This window comes from Ursus arctos, unplaced genomic scaffold (genome assembly GCF_023065955.2).
Source record: "Ursus arctos isolate Adak ecotype North America unplaced genomic scaffold, UrsArc2.0 scaffold_36, whole genome shotgun sequence".
NCBI lineage: Eukaryota > Metazoa > Chordata > Mammalia > Carnivora > Ursidae > Ursus > Ursus arctos.
In genome coordinates this window covers 19,614,836-19,633,862 of record NW_026623050.1, presented here as the reverse complement: position 1 = coordinate 19,633,862, position 19,027 = coordinate 19,614,836, and the positions used below count along the sequence as shown (strand labels likewise).

The 19,027-nt window shown below is 39.4% G+C and overlaps 1 protein-coding gene and 1 long non-coding RNA gene across 5 annotated transcripts in view; one reads left to right on the top strand and one right to left on the bottom strand.

Moving 5' to 3' along the window:
• The window catches only part of UNC13C (unc-13 homolog C), a 755,970-nt gene that overhangs the window by 40,011 nt on the left and 696,932 nt on the right, over nucleotides 1-19,027 (bottom strand). For all 3 annotated transcript variants that reach the window (XM_057306313.1, XM_057306314.1, XM_048219406.2), the window contains one exon: nucleotides 12,318-12,465. In XM_057306313.1, the coding sequence (XP_057162296.1) occupies nucleotides 12,318-12,465 (148 nt within the window). The remainder of the gene's footprint in view (nucleotides 1-12,317; nucleotides 12,466-19,027) is intronic.
• LOC123002083 (uncharacterized) overlaps nucleotides 1-19,027 on the top strand; it is a 264,337-nt gene that overhangs the window by 222,573 nt on the left and 22,737 nt on the right. The gene's annotated exons all lie outside the window — the stretch shown is intronic.

The window sequence follows — 19,027 nt, the reverse complement described above, 5'->3', positions numbered from 1 at the left end:
CCTTTGGCTATTCAGAGTCTTTTGTGGTTCCATATACATTTTAGCAGTGTTTTTCCTACTTCTATAAAAAATGCTACTGGAATCTTGATTGAGATTGAATTGAGTCTTAAGATGGCTTTGGTAGCATTGGCATTTTAACAATATTTTTCCAATCCATGAACATGAGATACCCTTCCATTTATGTGTGTCGTCTTCAATTTCTTTCATCAGTGTCTTACAGTTTTCAGAGTGAAGATCTTTTACGAGGGGACATGTTTCCTAAGTACATATAAATGGCTACCATCCTTAGGTCTTTCAGATGGTGTCAATGGGCATTATCCTGTTTAACAATATGTCAGGCTAATAGCAGTGACCGGTATAACTGACATTTTTCCTAGGCCACATTCTCAAGCATGATGATTTACCCAGAGGACTCACAATGAGTTACAAACGTATCCCCTCGGAAGTACTCAGACTCAGAGACCTTTTGGGGACCTAGTAGCCAAAGTGTTTAAATGGTATTGATATTACCCTGCTCTGATATTCGCCCTGTATTTCCAGGCCCTTCCTTTCTTTTGAATGGTGGCTTACCCCATGAATTTGCTTATTCCCCCCTGCTGCATGTTTTTTCTCAGAGCCTCCACCCACTCCCCAGGATTCAGTAATTACCTCCTGAATGTAGTTTCAGAACTGACTGCTCTCTCTTCACCATATCTCCCATCTTCCCAGTGAATATAGTCACCTTATGTCCTATTATTAGTACTTATAAAGACAACTGAATTTATCATATGCCTCAAAACAGCTGTCCATCTACACTTCCACATTTTGGTCAGTGGTAGGTGGCACAGATCTGCATTATTTAAGTTTATCACTCTTTGTCCTTTGCTTGCTTTATCTTGTAATGACCTACAGATTCTTCATGATATTTCTCATATCCATCCTTTATTTCTGCTATTGCTATATTTAGATTGTAAGTATTTAAAATGCAAAACTGTTTTTTCTAAAGATGCCCTTCCTTCCTGCCTGCCTCCCTGCCTTCCTGCCTGCCTTCCTCCCTCCCTCCCTTCCCTCTTCTATGCAAAACAGATAGCATAGCATGATTGTTTAAATTAACCTATTTGACCTCCCCTCCTTTTGTACCTCCCACTGACTGCAGATCAATCGCCACACTCCTGGACTTGACATTCAAAGCTCTCCAAGCTCTGACCACAACAAACTTCTTTCATCTCTCCTTCATTCACTCCTCCCTACAGACTCTTTACTCTGGTGGTCCTTAACGTCACCTAGAGGGCTGGTTGAAAACAGATTTTTGGAGTCCATAGTCTCTCATCCTTCATTCCCCCTTCTGATTACCCCCCTCTGACTCTGAGAAACAAACTGAGGGCTTGGTGGGGGGGAATGGGATAGGCTGGTGATGGGTAATAAGGAGGGCACGTATTGCATGGTGCACTGGGTGTTATATGCAACTAATGAATCATCGAAATTTACCTCAAAAACCAGGGATGTACTGTATGGTGACTAACATAATAAAAAATATTATTATAAAAAAACAAAACAAAACAGATTTTTGGGGGCGCCTGAGTGGCTCAGTCGTTGAGCGTCTGCCTTCGGCTCAGGGCATGATCCCGGAGTTCTGGGATCGAGCCCCACATCGGGCTTTCCCGCTGGGAGCCTGCTTCTTCCTCTCCCACTCCCCCTGCTTGTGTTCCCTCTCTCGCTGGCTGTCTCTCTCTCTGTCGAATAAATAAATAAAAATCTTTAACAAAACAAAAAAAAAAACCCAGATTTTTGGACTCTACTCTTGGAGTTTCTAACTCGGTTGGTCTGGGGGAAAGGCCCAAGATTTTGCATTATTAATAAGTTCTCAAGTATTAATGGATAAACTGCTTATGCCCCTCCCTTCTCCAATATTCATTTACCGAAGCCCTAACTTCCAATGTGACTTTATTTGGAGACAGGGCCTCTGAGGAAGTAAGGTCAAATGAGGTCATAAGAATGGAGTCCTGACCCAGTAGAACATATCCTTACAAGAAAAGCCCCCAGAGACTTCCCTGTCTCTCCACCATGTGAGGACACCATGAGATGGCAGCTATCTGTAAGGTAGGAAGAAGGCTCTCACCAGAAACTGCAATCAGTCAGGACCTCCAGCCTCCATCCTCCAGCACTGTAAGAAGGACATTTCTGTTGTTCATGCCACCTAGTCTCTGGTACTCTGTTATAGTGGTCTGGGCTGACCGACCCACCAGGAGATCCTGATGCTGCTGCTCCAGGGACTAGACTCCGAGCACTTCTCCAGTCCTCCTGATGGTCTTCTTGTCAACCTGGCCTCTGTGCCTTGTTGCCATGCTTTCCTCTCCTTCCCTTACTCCCTCCCTCACACACCCTTCAAGGCCCACCTTGGGCCACACTTCTTCTCTGAAGCCTCCCAGCTCTCCTGCCCACAGTAATTATCCCTCCTCTGAAAGCCCCTAGTACTCTGTCTTTAGATCCATCTGAAGCTTAGCATAAACTACCTTGTATGATTACGTGGTTGTTATAGCTTCACTGTAAGGTCCTCAGAGTAGATACTTTTTCCCATGTCTCACACCCAGCATCGTGCTTTGCGATGGCCAGAGCGAGCTATGTTATTCTTTGACAACCACGGAACGTACGGAGAAGGTCACAGGAACTGCGGGTGTGATTTCTTCAGGTGTCAGTGTCCTAGGTTTCTCTCTCTGCCAGCCACTTGGTAATGCAAAGCTGGGGTTCACAGGGAAATGTGCTTGTTGGTTTCCTTGCTTAGCTTCATTTGAAGAGTTCTTTGTTCATGTTTGCAGAAGAGAGGAGTACTTTCTAGACAGTACATCTAATAATGATGACGATGATGCAATAAGAATGGACATTTATTGAGACTTTGCTGTGCCCTAAGTGTTTCATGTGTATTACCACTTGTGATCCTCCCAGCAACCCAATGGACTTAGGAATTACTATGCTAGCCATTTTCCAGATGGGAAAACTGAGGATTAGAGAGGTTAAGTGATTGATCCCAAGGTCGTATAGCCAGGCAGAAGGAGAAGAGATGCTTGGGCCATGACTGCATGGTTACACATTCCCCCGTCTTAACCTACGTATCAGCCCCTTGTCCCCTCTTTTCCACATCTTAGAGCACTTTATGCCAGAGGATTATACAGGCTTGACCTCCAACCTCTAGAGAGTTAGAGTCACTATTTTCATGCCATGTAACACAGGTCATATTTCTTTTTCTAAGCTAAATCAAACACTTAATAACAGGCTTAATTTCTAGTGCCAAGGGATGACTGAAGAAGAAAATATTCCATGTCTTAGAAGTTAGTTACAAAGGGCCTCTGGAGCTTGTGAGGCAATAGTCTGTGGTTTTTCAATTAATGCCACTGACCCCACTGGTCACAAAACCTGTTCTCAGTGAATAAAAAAACAAATGTTATGCATCGGTAGGTACAGAGATATTGTATTGTATTTTGCTTTCTTGACTCAGTGATTTGTCAAATGTTTTTCTGACATCTCAGTTTGTCAGCATTTCCATAAACTTCCCAAACAACTGATTCTAACCTCTGTTTTACTTTCCAATCAGATCTAAAACAAACAAAAAAACGCAGCAATAATTTAAAAATATAGTTACCTACAATAGGAAAGTGTTATATAATTTTGAAAGTACCTGTTTTATCATTAACTTAGCATTTGCTTAATTTTAATCAATGCATTACATAATTACTCTGGCAAATTTCTTCATTAAAGAAGATTGATAAATTATTCAATTACATAGACACATATAATGTATATATGTGTGTAAATATAAGGTGCCTGTGTGTGTGTGTAGTTCCCACTACGGATAATTCTCCTACCTCCAGAGCAATTTTGAGATCTTTTGAACCCCAAGGAGGAAATTTAATTGGGCTGTTTTTTCTAGCTCACAGATTTAAATCTAAGGCCCTGAAAGACTTCAAAATCTACCACTTTGGGTTAATTATACTTTGGAATTCAATTAAACTAATTTACTTCGCACAGAAAAGTGTGTTCTCCATATTTCTTTTTTTAAAGTTTTTATTTAAATTCCTGTTAACATATAGTGTAATAGTTTCAGGTGTACAATACAGTGATTCAACACTTCCATACAACACCTGGTGCTCATCACAAGTGCATTCCTTAATCCCCATCACCTATTTCACCCAACCCCTCACCCACCTTGCCTGGGGTAACCATCAGTTTGTTCTCTAGAGTTGTTTTTTTCCTTTGTCTTGTTTCTTAAATTCCACTTATGAATTAAATCATATGGTATTTGTCTTTCTCTGACTGACGTTTGCCATAGCATAATGCTCACTAGCTCCATCCATGTCATTGCAAATGGAAAGATTTCATTCTTTTTGGTGGCTAAGTAACATTCCATTGTGTGTGTGTATGTATACATATACATATATATATATATACACACACACACACCCCACATCTTCTTTATCCATTTATCAGTCAATGGGCACTTGGGCTGTTTCCATAATTTGGCTATTGTGGATAATACTGCTATAAACATTGGGGTGCTTATATCCCTTTGAATTAGCATTTTTTTGTTTTCTTTGGACAAACACCTAGTAGTGTGATTGCTGGGTCAAAGCGTAGTTCTATTTTTAACTTAACTTAACTTTTTGAGGAACCCCCATACTGTTTTTCAGAGTGGCTGCACCAGTTTGCATTCCCACCAACAGTGCAAGAGGGTTCCCTTTTACCCACATCCTCGCCAACGTCTGTTGTTGCTGGTGTTGTTGATTTTACCCATTCTGCTAGGTGTGAATTGGTATCTCACTGTAGTTTTGATTTGCATTTCCCTGATGATGAGTGATGCTGAGCATCTTTTCATGTGTCTGCTAGCCATCTGGATGTCTTCTTTAGGAAAATGTCTATTTATGTTTTCTGCCCATTTTTTAATTTTTTTTCTTGGTGTTGAGTTTTATAAGTGCTTTATGTGATTGAAAAAGAAATGCCGGGACATTTTTGGATAATTTGAAAGTGCAGAAAATTATAAGCAGGTAGAAAAAAAACCACCATGATTGTACCACACAGAAGTAAATGTTGCCTTATTTTGGAATCTTATAAAAGAAATTTACTAATTTATTTCACTAGCCCATGCCTATTGTACTGCTGAACTATGTCATGAATCTCCCCATATCTATCACTGTTGCCAGCCCAGCTTCCAAATTGTCTGCTTGCTTCCTTCTTATCTCCCTCCAGTCTTTTCTTGAGATGTCAGAAAAACATTCTACTTTTCCACACTGCCCCCTTGCTCAAATCACTTCCATGGCATCTATTGCTCTTGGGTGAAATGACTATCTCAAAAGAACACCCAGAGGCAGTGCGGAATATCAGACCAGTAATTTGAAGACCTCTGTCTGATTTTGCAGGGTTGTTCTGAGATTCAAGTGAGAAAAAGGTGTTTGAAGATGCCTAAAATCTGTAGTAAACTCCAAGTGTGAGGACTTATTATTTAGATCTTTGAATGCAATGCCAAATGTCAAGTGTTCTGTTTCTATAGCAAAACTAAAAGTTAATTTTGTTTAATTTTAGAAAAATATACATTACTTCCAGATTTACTTTCAACAATATTAGCCTTTGAGAGGCAAATAACAGCACTTCATTTTAAAAAACAAGGTTCTAATACCACTGATATTCTTCATAGCCTTGGAATGAGATCCGGTCCTCACCCAACTGAGAAATGAAAAGATGGCCCACACACACACAGAGAATTGTTGATTTTATATGGCTAGTATTAGGACAAAGTCTTTCAACTATTCATGTTTAAAAAAAAAAAAAGTACATCTGTTCTGACCTACACATACATATACTTAGATTAGTGCACTAAGAATAATAATTTCCCCATTGTGTGGCCTACAACAAATACCTGTTTATTCTGTGCTGTGAGGACTGTCTTATTTTGCAAATGATTTTACCAATGACTCTCAGTTGTCTCAATTTGACATCAGGTTTCCAGAGAAGTTGAGATGCTGGGCAAGATAAATTGCATTGTGAGAAATGGAGATCTGAGATTTTGATGCCCTGGCCAGAGTGTAATGGAAATTTTCCTGTGGATGAAAAACTAATCCACTATTTTTTTTTTTTTTTTTCATTCTGGACAGCTCAGTCATCAAAAGATGATGTTTATCTCACTCCAAACAGAATTATTTTGATGCTAGACTTGCTTAATCTTTGATGATGCAAAGGAGAGTCGGCATGAAAGAAAAACCTAGCAAAGCCATGAAGATTTGCCTTTGTATCAGTCAGGGTATCAATAGCAAACAGTAATTTTGGACGGTTTAAGAAAGTGACTAGGTAGGGACTTAGGGAAAACAGAAGGAGTAGTGGTGCTTTTAACACCCAACAGTCCATAAAATATGACGGATCTAGAAGAGGAGAGTTCTCTAGGGGAAGGTACTTTGAAAGGACACAGTCAGCCTGAATGACCCATGTCCAGAGGGAGCCTGGAGAAAGAATACTTGAGCTCCTCTTGCCTCCCACGGAGCTTCAGAGGAGCCCCCTACTGGCTGACCCAATGGGAAACAAGGAGTAAGAGAGTTCATAGCTGTAATCTGTAGAACCCAGCCTTCTGGGGCGAATAAAGTATATTTGGACGGGCAGATGGAAAACATTTAGCACAGCCTTTCACTATCTAGCATCTGGCACAAAGGCTGACACATGGTAAATCCTCCTGAATAGGAGTCGAAAGCACAATATGAATCTGTCGGTGGCCTAAACTGAAAAGTCATGTGTTTCATTTTTTTTCCCTAGTTGCTTTTGAGTTTTATGTAACAGATTAAATAAACATGATTTCAATAGCTTAATAAAAATTAGTAATCCTATTCTCTCCATCTAATTTTACACAACCTTTTGTATATCTCCAGTGGCACTTAGTACCTTTTACCTTGTATGAGAACTACTGAACAGTAAGCTTTTTTCCTAAGTGGGGACACACACACACACACACACAGACTTTGGGTGCTCTGCAGTGTCTAGAACAGGGCTGTGAATATACTTTCAGTAAAGTTTGTTGAAAGGTTTGTAATTTTATCAATTCAAATATGAGGACTATGTCATATTACATAATTTTTAATTTCCTGCATTTAACTTTCTACCATTCATTAGTTCTAAAACTCACTGAGCACCTATTTTATATCTAGCATTGTTCTAAGCACATAAATTTCAAGGATGAGTAAGCAAAGTCTCTGTCCTCCTACGGCTTACATTGAGATAGAGAAATATAAACTAGCAATCATGATATGACTCAATGTGCTAGGGGGTGTTACAAAATGATATTTCTGCTGGTGGGGGACAAGGGCGGGGAAGATTAGAAAAGGAAGGTGGTCCAAAGCTGCAATATCCTGCACACAGACATAGTAGATTCTAGAGAAATGAAAGCAGGCTATACTAGAAAGGGTTCTCTGAAAGCAGTATGCATTTTCTTATATTCAACTTGATTACTTCCAATTAATATGTAAAAGGTGTCCTGGACACTAAGCATACCCCGTACCTGCAAGCAGATTGAAGAGAAACTGGAAAGCAAAGGAAGAAGTTAGTTTGGAGATACAGTTTGTTGTTGACATGAAAAAAAAAAAAAGATTATTTCCTGCAGAGAAGGGGGATTTAGTCATACTAAAATGAAAAGCAAGGAGCTTGAAGTAAACTCAGTTATTCAAAACTAGAGAGAAGAAAGCATGGGCTGTAGAAAGTACTAAATACTCTGATTTCTGATTAAAATAAGTAGGAGATGGTGGGAAGTACATTGTTTCTGCCACTTCTCTACATGACTTCAGTATGTTTCTTCTTAATCTAAGAAGTATGGATCATACTACCAGCCTCCAAGGGTTATTGGGATGAACCGCAGAGTGGTAGACAACTTACTTGCTACGCAGTATTGCTCAGCAGGATAGTAACCTTATCTGACACTTGCCATTTCCACTTTGGGAAAGGATTTGGCATACTCCAAGCCATATCACATCGCCCCTCCTATTCAAGTTATTTGTGCTCAGCTCTTTGATTGGACTGAAAGCCTCCTCCAGCTGTGAATGTTATCAGACCAACTGCAACACTTGAAGAGCCAAATGTCATCAATTCTCAATTTTTCCCCCGCGCTACTAAAACACACTAACATCTCCTCTTGGAAGGCAGTGCTAGCTAGTTGAATTCCACTGGCCCAGGGATAAAACAGTACATAAAATCTTTTGGATGGGATTCCGGATCTCTGGTTACCTCTGAAGGGCTTCCCAGCTAAAATGAGAAACCATTTCTGACTGAGCTGCCCAATCAGTCTTAAACTGAAAATGGCCAAGTGGATTTTAATATTACCTCCCCATGTAAGCTGATGGGTGTTTTCGCCCATAGGGGACATCCAGTAAGTAAGTTATTTCTTTATTCTGCAGCCAGTTCTTTTGTGAAGTAAATGTTATCAATGTTAAGTTCTCCTACATTTCTGGTAAGAAGAGATCCTGTCTACAGTGAGACATTTCAGAAGGGTTTCTTTTCACCTATGGACATCACTCCCATAGTTGGAGGAACCTCATTAGAGATAATTAATGCCTTATACATAATGTCTATATTGAAGCATATTCACAGAATCGAAACTGAAACAGTAGCAATCTGATTTCCATTTCAAATTTAAATACATTATACTCTACTTTAGCAGGAAACAGGTCATTAAAATGACCAAAAGGATCTGATTTTTTAAATAAGCAGGGGCTCAAAGATATTGCTCATAAAAAGTTAACAGGAGGACCGATCATAGAATAAAACATTTTATCTCCTATATTTTAATTTATATAGTCATTCTAATTTTTTTTCCTTATGAGCCAGTTGTAACTTAGACATAAATATCCCTTTGTCTGTAAAGCTTTTGAGATTCAGGTTCCTCAAGCTCTTACGAAAGCTTAGATAAGGAAGCAGAATGTGACAGAGCAGCTCAGTAATTAATCATTCTGTGGTTCATTCCAAATTGTGTTACCCATTGAAAAAAATTCCACTTAATATGTTAAACTTTTATACATTTTTCACTGCCTGCTACTGCATGAAATATTCCAAGAGCCCTTGATATAATGAAAGAGCTGTTAGAAAAGTTTTTTTTATAATGAATATTGTAATCAAGATGCACGAAAAGAATTTTGTACCAGCTTCTAAAACTGTAAGTAATATAACCCTGAAAAACAACAACAAAAGTATAATTTTTAAAGCTAACTACCCCAATCTAAACCATTGGATCAACTGTAAGAGGAAGAATAGGTGATAATTATTACAAATATTAAATTAATTTCTAATACACAAAACCTACTACAGTATCTCTGTGTATTGTAATGATGCAGAGAAACCTAAGTGACTTTCAACTGTATCTATTGATCAAAAATTGGCAGTGATTGAATTTTGTTTTAAAAGCAAAGTATTTTTTCCTAATAGAAATAAGCTGTGGCTTTCTTGACATAGTGGGATTTCAAAATTAAAACCACAAGTAGATACTTTGCTGGACAGTTTCTATATCCAGAATTTCTTCCTCTTTCTACCAGTTCATGACTCAGTTTACCCACTGGCCTGTCTTTCCTATCTTCTCAAGTTAAAATGCTCCCTCCTCTGACGTGACCGCCGTTGCAACACTTTTCAGTCTAGTATTAAGATCAGGGTGGCCCGATCTCGGCATTACTGCCATTTTGAGCCAGATAAATTCTTATTGTAGGAAGCTTTTCTGTGCACCATAGATATTCAGCAACTTCCTTGGTCTCCACTCACTAGATACCAGTAACATGACCGCCACTCCCAGATATGACAACCAAAACTCTCCAGATATTGCCAGATGTCCTTAGGGAACCAAATTACCCCTGCTGCAGAATTGCCCTATTACAACAACTGGTATATATAACATCATGTTCAGTTTTGAATATATGCCTCAATGTATGAAACTTCAGAGGTGATACTCAGTAAATATAAAGTGAACACAGAATAAGATGGTGCTTTATTACTGCAGTTCATTGTTAGAATAATAATTATTCTTATAAAATGAACTCTCAGTTTCACTTGAGGACTTAATATTTCTATATGCATTTTGGATTGGCTTATTTCCCAATATTTTGAATGGAAAGAGAAGATGGTGTTTTTCCAAATTGATAGTTCTCACTTGAACTCTGTGGTTCATAAATTTCTAATGGGACTCGATCCCTAGCAGTTTTTCTTTTCTTTTTTTCCTCTTTTTTATTACTAGAGAAAGATGATGTCTAAATTTATTCCAAAACAAAGAAGAAGGGATTCAAGGTGAAAAAGAGAGAGAAAGGAGCAAAGGAAAAAAAAGAGAGGAGGAAAAGAAGTGAGCAAGATACAGTAGGTTATTCTATACTTAGAAGACCCACTTGTGACAAAGTTGAATTAAACAATTTTGGTTTTGATTTTGACATTTTTTTTTTAACTCTTCTATTTCGGTAACAGTTTTTAAGCATACACAAAGCAAAATGTTGTTAGTCACATTTCACAAAGAGAACATCTGGGTAACCACCACCAGGTCAAGATACAGCAAACTGCCAGCCCCTCAGAAGTCCTTAGTCCCTACTCCCTGGAGAGAGCTGCTCTCTTTACTTCATAGAAATCCTTTCCTTGTTATGTGTTGTCGCTTTACTGTGCATCCCTGAACACTGCAGTTTAGGTTTTGGAATTTTTATACATATAATCATTCAGTATATATCCTTTAGTGTCTGGTTGCTTTTATTGAACATTTTGTTTATTCTGATTCATCCGTGTTGCGTGTAACTATAGCTTGTGTACGTTTATAGTTCTACAGGATCTCACTGTATGAATATGCCACAATTTATTTGACTGTTCAACTGTTAATGGCCTTTTTCTTTCTAGTAAATTTTCTTGTACCTGTCTTCTGGTACACATGCATACGTATTTCCTTTGGATTCGCACCTAGGAGTGGAATTGCTAGCTCATAGGGAAGGCAAATCTTCAATTTTAGTAAATGATACCAAACTGTTTTCCCATTTATCCTCACGCCAAAACTGATACACATAATGTAGTTTTGTGTGCTGTGACATCTATGCTAGAAGATGGGCTGTGTGTGTGTGTGTGTACACACACGTATACCTACAAAAGCAAATCAAAGGTTTCATACACTCAAATTTTCTGGGAATAAAACTAGAGCTCTATATGATGCATTAGAATTACATTCATATTGATAAAGTTTGGAACATCTTGAGGGATGATGGAATCAAGAGAGCATTGTTTTGAATATCTCTGTATCTGTTGACAACCCCTCTTGAGCTCAACTCTTTTTTCCTTTCTTGAAATACCCCAAGATGTAACCTGGGTTTAGTGTAGCACATGGAAAGGCATATTTGCAGCATTTAATTGGGCACTCTCAGAAGCCACAGTGGTAAAGACAGGCGAACGACCTACCTAGCACATACTTTGGTATTACAGGCAAAGCACCTACCTTTGATGTAGTTAGAAAAGTTCAAATATCCATGAAGAAACACGGACAAGTCTGGAGCATTTTCATCACAGGAACAGAAAAATCTGTATGCTTTCTTTTCTGAGGCTTCTTCAAGAATGAAGACAGTGTCTTCATATTCATTTTTATTATTTCGGTGGTGCAATTTATTATGTTCTAGAGTTTGAGCCTGCATTTGGCTCTTTGTGACTCATACTGACATTTACAATAATCTCTCAGAAATGCCTGATCTTAAATGCATATAGTTACCAAATATGATAAATCACAAAGCAACTTGAAAGATAGGTTGCTTACCAGTAATATCCTAAAAGCTTATGAGGTAGGAAGTTTGCCACATGAAACAAATCTGACTTTCCAATAAAATGCTTGCCTCTTGGTCCATTTCAAAGTAAAAGTTAAAATTTCTCTCATGTAAAATCAAAGTAAAATGATATTTCTCTTCTGGAAACCCCAGAGCAGATTTTACATTTAAAGTCAAGATTTGGGGAATTGTCATCATACTTTGGAAGTCACCAAGAATGGCAAACACTACGTTCGTATACTGAATTGAAGAGACTATCACAGCTGTGGATATTCAAAACTAGGTTTCACTAAATTTTATGAAGTTAGTATCACCAAGAGTCAACCACTCATACAGTTTTAGTATTAAGCAGATCCTAGTGTTAGTGAAATTATTTATAAAATTGTAATTCATGAGGGCTAAAACATTTTGATAATTTTCTATTAAACGTAATCCTGAATTCTTATTGATGGTTTAATTTATTATAGTAAAAATTATTAATAGTATTTATAATAATTCTTATGTTGAATTTTAGTTGTATTCAGCTTACTCTATTCTCACATCCGGTGTGTTACTTACTCTGTGAGGTCTGAGTGTCTATGAATTTCTTTATCAAGGCATCAGTAGTTTGGGTATAAAGACTGAGAGCATATCTCAGAGACTGAAGATCTGGGCTTTTCTCCAAGAAATTCTTTTTCAGGCCATTTCCTCCTGCATGAAAGTATTGCTAAAAAGAAAAATAATAATAATAATGTAAGCAGAAGGCTTTAGAAAGATGTATCGAAGGAAGGATTTTATTGCCATAATAGTGACGCTCAAATGGAATAATACAATATGATCAAGTGAAATAATGACAAAAGGATAGTCCTAATGCCTTCCCATTACTAAGTCATAACCCTGTCATTCAGGTCCCCTCCCTATCTCTGAGCTGATACTTTACATCACAGACCCGAGATCCTTGAAGCCAAAGGTTTTTCCTCTCATTCAAAACTTTAGTTAAGCATATGGAATCATGAAGATGCAGAGGTCAAAAGGTTTATAGGATGACAGGTGTAGATAACAATGGTCAACCTGATTATTGGCTTGCTTCTAGAACATAATATACACACACACACACACACACACACACACACACATATATCCAGGGCTGTGAAAATTTCACAACGAAGGTGTACCTGGTCACATACTGTCCAGATACTAGTTTGAGATTGTAGACCAGGTGCCTGCTGCTCCATTTGCCCTCTCTAAACACACTGTATTGCAGATATAGACCAACCTGAGGGTGCAGAGTGGTCTTTGGAAATCCAACATCCCCTGAACCTTGTGTCTGATGAATGTAATAAAACATAGGGATTTTTTTTAATATTATCACCCAATAAACTCAAAACATTACAATATATCTAAAGCTAAGATACTAGAGAAGATATATGTTATTTAATAATAAATACAGTCACTGAGGGATGTTAGCATCTTTCATGCTGCAAGTATTATATGCAGACATCACTTGGAAAGCAGAATATATACAAATATGTTACAGAACTAAGGATGTTTTTCCCCCATTTATAGATGGTAACATATTTACAGTGTACTGTTAAGGTTAGATACATGGTTCTCCCTCTCTCCCTGTCCTGACAATACTAAACTATACACTCACAGCAACCTGACTTGCTTTGATCTGTGGTTCTCACAGAATGCCATATTTTGAGAAAGCTCAACAAACGATGCTGATACACTCTTCCTAACTGGGTATGTGTCATCCCTTTATCCCACTTATTAAAGATTTCTGAGGTAAAACAATTCAATGAATTGCCAACTCATAATTACCTTAATTTTCTCCCCTACTCAAGGGGAGATGCAGAAAAATATTCTGGGCATTTGTAGGCAGCTGAGTGCGCTTTCAGAGTGTAAAGTAGAGAAGATTCAGGGCATAAGCCAGAGAAAGTAGACAATGGGGATAGAATCTGAAGAAAGACTGCTACCACTACAGACACCCTCCCCAAGGAGAAAAACCTCTAGTCACTTAGAAGGGCCTTTCCTGACTCTAGCTGGGTGCATTGTGAAAACACAAGCTGTGCCAAAAGCAATCTACATTTATCAAAAGGGGGCCTAGAAAAGTGACAAAAGCCTGTTCCTTTCAAGAGACGATGAGGTATAATACTGAAAATTGTCCTTATACCTTGATCTTCCAAAAAAAAAAAAAAAAGTTAAAATACTTTCACAGGCAGAAAATCGTTATTGTGGACTATGAGGCCAGAATTGTTTCAAGTACTTTGGTGGATCAGAAATGTGATGGCGGGGCACCTGGGTGGCACAGCGGTTGGGCGTCTGCCTTCGGCTCAGGGCGTGATCCTGGCATTCTGGGATCGAGCCCCACATCAGGCTCCTCCGCTATGAGCCTGCTTCTTCCTCTCCCACTCCCCCTGCTGTGTTCCCTCTCTCGCTGGCTGTCTCTCTCTGTCGAATAAATAAATAAAATCTTAAAAAAAAAAAAAAAGAAATGTGATGGCACCTTAGTTCAGGAAGCATGACATGATGATTAAGGTGGAAAATAGTAAATGGATATATTGAGAGGGGAAGGTTCGGCTTGGATTTGACTGTTTCCCTAGAGGAATGGAGGGGTGCTCTCTGGAGGTCTGTTTATATAATGAACCAAAGAGCCACCACATGAAATAACTCACTCTTGTGTAGTGTAGCAGTGGGATAAAGCGAACCCGGAATGCCATGATCTCTGGGCATGTGTGGGAACACATTCTACTTCTCAAATTTTTTCATACAAGCCCCATTCTTATCAAAACTGAGCACAAGAGCTAGAAGATTATGATAAAAAAGAAATACAAGAAAAACAAGGAGCAGCACCTAAAATGATGTTTTACCATCTCTCAGGACTATGGAGAGTTGTCAGGAAAACTTGCAACATACTCTGAAATGGAGCAAAAAGATTAGTGGGTGTTCTGCCCAGCGTGCCTGTCTGGGATGTCTTTGCTTTTCATTGTCTTGGAGCTATTAAAAACTGTAAATGATAGAAAATGGATAATCATGTAAATGACTCTTGTCCATAGAAATGCAAATTATTTCTGGTGGGATGCAACTGATTATTGTTCTGTGGGTACCTTTTTGCTTCCATTTGATTTCAGCTTTCCTTATTGCTGATCTTTCTGTGTGGTTCTTGGCGGTCTCCTATAAGCTAGTTGTAAGATCTTACTGGTGCACTCCTTAACTGATGAGTTAAATAACATTTTTGAAAAGTTTTATAACTGCAGGAATGTCACAATTCTACTCTACTTTAAAAACGGTTCTTTAATGGTGTATATAAAGCAGCATGGTGACAGCATTCACAAGGACGGGCACGGTTTTCACTGCGCAGTTTGTGAGGCTGTAACTATGGGCTCTTCCTGACAGCATCACTGGGGGTGGGGGTGGGGGTGGGGGGTCTGTGTTCCTGCCTGTTCTCTCTGCCTCTGCCGCTTAACAAATGTTTATTAAACTTGTACTGTAAACCAGACCTTGTGCTGCACGCCAAGGATATGAAGCCAAAGAGGTGCAGAGGCTGCTCTCAAAGGGATTACAATCTAGTAGGAAATGTCACCGTAATGTCAAAGAATGACTCCAATAATGTTGCAGGTGTAAGAAAAATAATTGGAAAATACAGACTCTGGGGGCGGCAAATATTTCTGTGGGGGAAGGAGTCCGTAAAGTCCAGAGAGGTGTCATCTTTGGTGTTTACCAGGTTTTTTTTTTAGCTCTGCCATTTTTAAATTCAGCAGCCACTAGATCGCCCGCTATAGCGGAAGAGAGAAAGAGGACAATCCCACTTATGTAACCAAGGGAAACTGTGGGAGTCCCAGCTCTACTTAAGGAGACTGGAAGTGGTGGTTCTCATAATCTAGTTCCTTGGCATAGTTTAAAATACACTGTTTGACTCTGTTCTCATCACTAAACTTGTGGTGCCTGGGAGCCATGGGCTACCTCTAGGCAGTAGAGGGCCTGGAGAAGTTGTGATGACTCTGTACCCCTAAAGATTCACAAGGCTCATTGAGACCCACTTCCACTTCAGTAAAGCAATCTGCTTAACCTTTCATTAAAGTTACTCGGCTTTAGGACACCTATCACAGGGGACATCTGCTAGCACTCTGGGGGACTGACGTGTTCCATGGGATATGATTTAGGAACCTGTAGGAGAGAATAAGGTGACTAGACTTCATAGAATGGAGACATTTCTAAGGGTCTAGAAGGCTTCATGGGGGAAGAGAACTAGAGTCAGGCTCTGAGGGCCTAGACTGTGCATTTATTCTTGAACCCTCATAATTGTACAGGAGAACATGTTTTTACTACCAAGATGTTATTTCGTAGGTCTCTGGGACATGGGGAACCAACCTTGAAGTGAAAACATAAACAAGGAATAAGTTTGTTCCCAGGTAAAGCCTAAGGGCCCCCCTAGAGTTTTTGGTTATGATACTGAACTGACTTGACTTCTTCCTTTGTAGCCAGAGGGTATCATGAGTCATTCTTCTAAGGGCTCTGGCAGGATCATTAGTGAACAGTAGAAGATGCGTAAGGCCAGGAATGATGCTTTTGCCTCCTAAGTGCATTGTATAGTAGGAGATGTTGCGAGACAAACTCTGGACAGAAGATAGCAATTTTGGGAGAGAAAGCAAGTTGCAAGATTCTGAGCATGAAAGCTTCCCTTCAGTGAGCACAGAAAAATAACACAGGCCACCGGCTCCTAACTCAGAGCGCGGAGGAAGTGACTTCTGTGGTTATGCAGATGCAAAGTGGACAAGAACGTTACTTTAAGGAACCCTTTCACACAGTGCTCAGAACCTGGGTGACCGCTCCAGAGAACACGGGTCTGTTTATCTCACTGGCACACATGATAAGAAAGGGGGCTGCAAATATGGCATACACCCTGGCATTTGGAGATTTCCCGATCAGTTTTGACTCTGCAAGAGCCCCTGAAGAAGCAGGAGAGTAGAATTTGTATTTTGCTGAGGTTTAGGTCTGAAGGTTATAAATAGGAGGCTGATGTGTGGGAGCGAATGTCTTAGCTATTAAACCAACCCCGCTATCTGCAGCTCAGTACAGCTTAGTTGATCTCCCTTCATTATAGGAAGCACTGGGAGGGGGATTATATGCTAGAAGAGAATTTGTGTATATGGGGTTTTTAAGCCATCCAGATGTGTCCCTTATGCATGTACAAAGTGCATTTCCCCCCGATGGTTCTAAACACAAAATGTTGTTCCTCTGCAACCAGCAGCGTAAGTAAGTCAAGAACCTCCAGTTTAATCTATGCTATGTTTACTTAGATTAATACAAACTAGCAGAGAACAACTGGCAAATAAGTTAGCACTAGCCATTTTCTTCCAAGAAAAGGATTTTTAATCAGAGAAGAGCAAGTTGGCTGTTCACAGCTGTGAAGGATAAGGATGTCAGCTGGATGTCATTCTCTCTACCCTTGGCCCCGTCCTGGCTGATATTTTCACTCCTGACTTGGACAAAGGCAGAAAGCAGGTTTTTAAAATGTAGAGTTGAGCCAAAGCCTGATGTTATTACTTTGAATGACAGAATGTGGCTTCAGAAAAGGTCTGGCAGTCTGGAATCATGGGTCAACGTTTAGAGGATGGGATAAAAAAAAAAAAAAAAAAAAAAAGGAAAAGTCTTATGTTCATGATAAAAAGTTTACTGCAGAGTACGGAATGGGGGACCTGGCTTGATATCAGTAAAATTTTAAAAGCCATAAGCCTTCATTTTTTTCTCGGGTTTCACATGATTTAATAAAGTGATGGGGCAGCTATCAAAGATAATGAATTCTGACCAGGCATTCATACACAAATAGGTCAAGCTGAAGGGTGAGATAGAGTGACAACGTTCTCTGCTGATTAAAACATACCTGAAATATTAGGGTCTTTACAAATTTATTCCTAGGCATCATCATTTATAAGAAATATGAACACGTGGAGGGCACCCAAAGGTAGAAAGCCAGGATTCTGTAAGGTCTAGAAGGCATGTCATTCACTAAATGGCTGCAGATAAACTGGGGAGGCATGATAGCTTGCTTCAATGTATGAAAGGCTATCATGTGGAAAAGGAAGTAGAATTATTTTTCCAAGGACAGAAGGACCAAGGCAGCACTAAAAGTACCAGGGAAATAGACACTGGTTTGATATAAAGATAGCCTTTCCAGTAAAAATTGAAGCTGCTACGAGTGAGTGAGGTCTCATCACTGGCCATTATTCAGTGGTGGCCATTTGACTAGAGGCCAACGACATTGTTGACGTCGTCCCTCTATAAGAGCAGGAAAGGGGAGTTATTGGCTTAGGTTTCCAATTCTGAGATTTTAGAATTTTTTCACCTCTTTTACTCTAAAATGTGTGAGGAAATAGAAATTCACTCTCTTTCCTCTATTCACTATAATCTGTGCATAGGTTATGTAACCTCAGAGAGTATCAGTCCATTCGTCTGGAGAACAGAGCAGAGACGTCCCCCCTGCCTGACTCTGGTACTGTAATGATGCGACGACTTACTCAATCTGAGCTGTGGAGTTCTTTCTACTTGTGAGAAGATATGCTTATTTGGCAGAATAACTGCCCAAACTCGAACCATGCTTTGTTTCCTAAGCACTAGCCCGTTTCCTGCAATTTATTAGCTATTTATTTCTATGTGCTTTATTTAATGTTCAGTTAGCCAACACATCTAACTTCAACGTGGCAGTTGAAAAACAGCCTCCTGCCTGATTTGTCATTTTTCCTCAGTGGAACCATGCTTTCCCATCCTCTCCCTTGAAACCTCTGAGTCACCTCACCCTTGCCCCAGTTTGGGTTGCCAAGTTCCAGTGACGCTGCCCTTCTTGTCATTCATATCCATCTTTCACTTGTATTCCTCAAGCCGCCCCCCCCCCCCAGTGATCACCCTCATCATCTTATGCATTAAATAACCATAACTGATCTCTGTGACTAAATCTTCAACTCTCCCGTGCATTTTGCACATTTCTGTAAGATTTCCATTGCTAAAATGGTGTTTTTAGTATGCCACATATTTACGAAATCATCAATGGCTCTTCTTTTATAGAATACACTGAGGGTGCAAAAGGATCTCTGTACTTTCAACCCAAACATTTCCTGAAACCTCATTTTACGTGGCTTCACTATCCAAACTTCCAGTTAAATCCAGCCCAGTCCATTGAGTGGTTTCGTCACTGACTCCCAAGCCCTCTGGTGTTGTGCCTTTCCATGATGAAATCCTTTTCCCCTGGTTATCTTCAAGTCATGAATCTTCTTCCAAGAGAAACTATT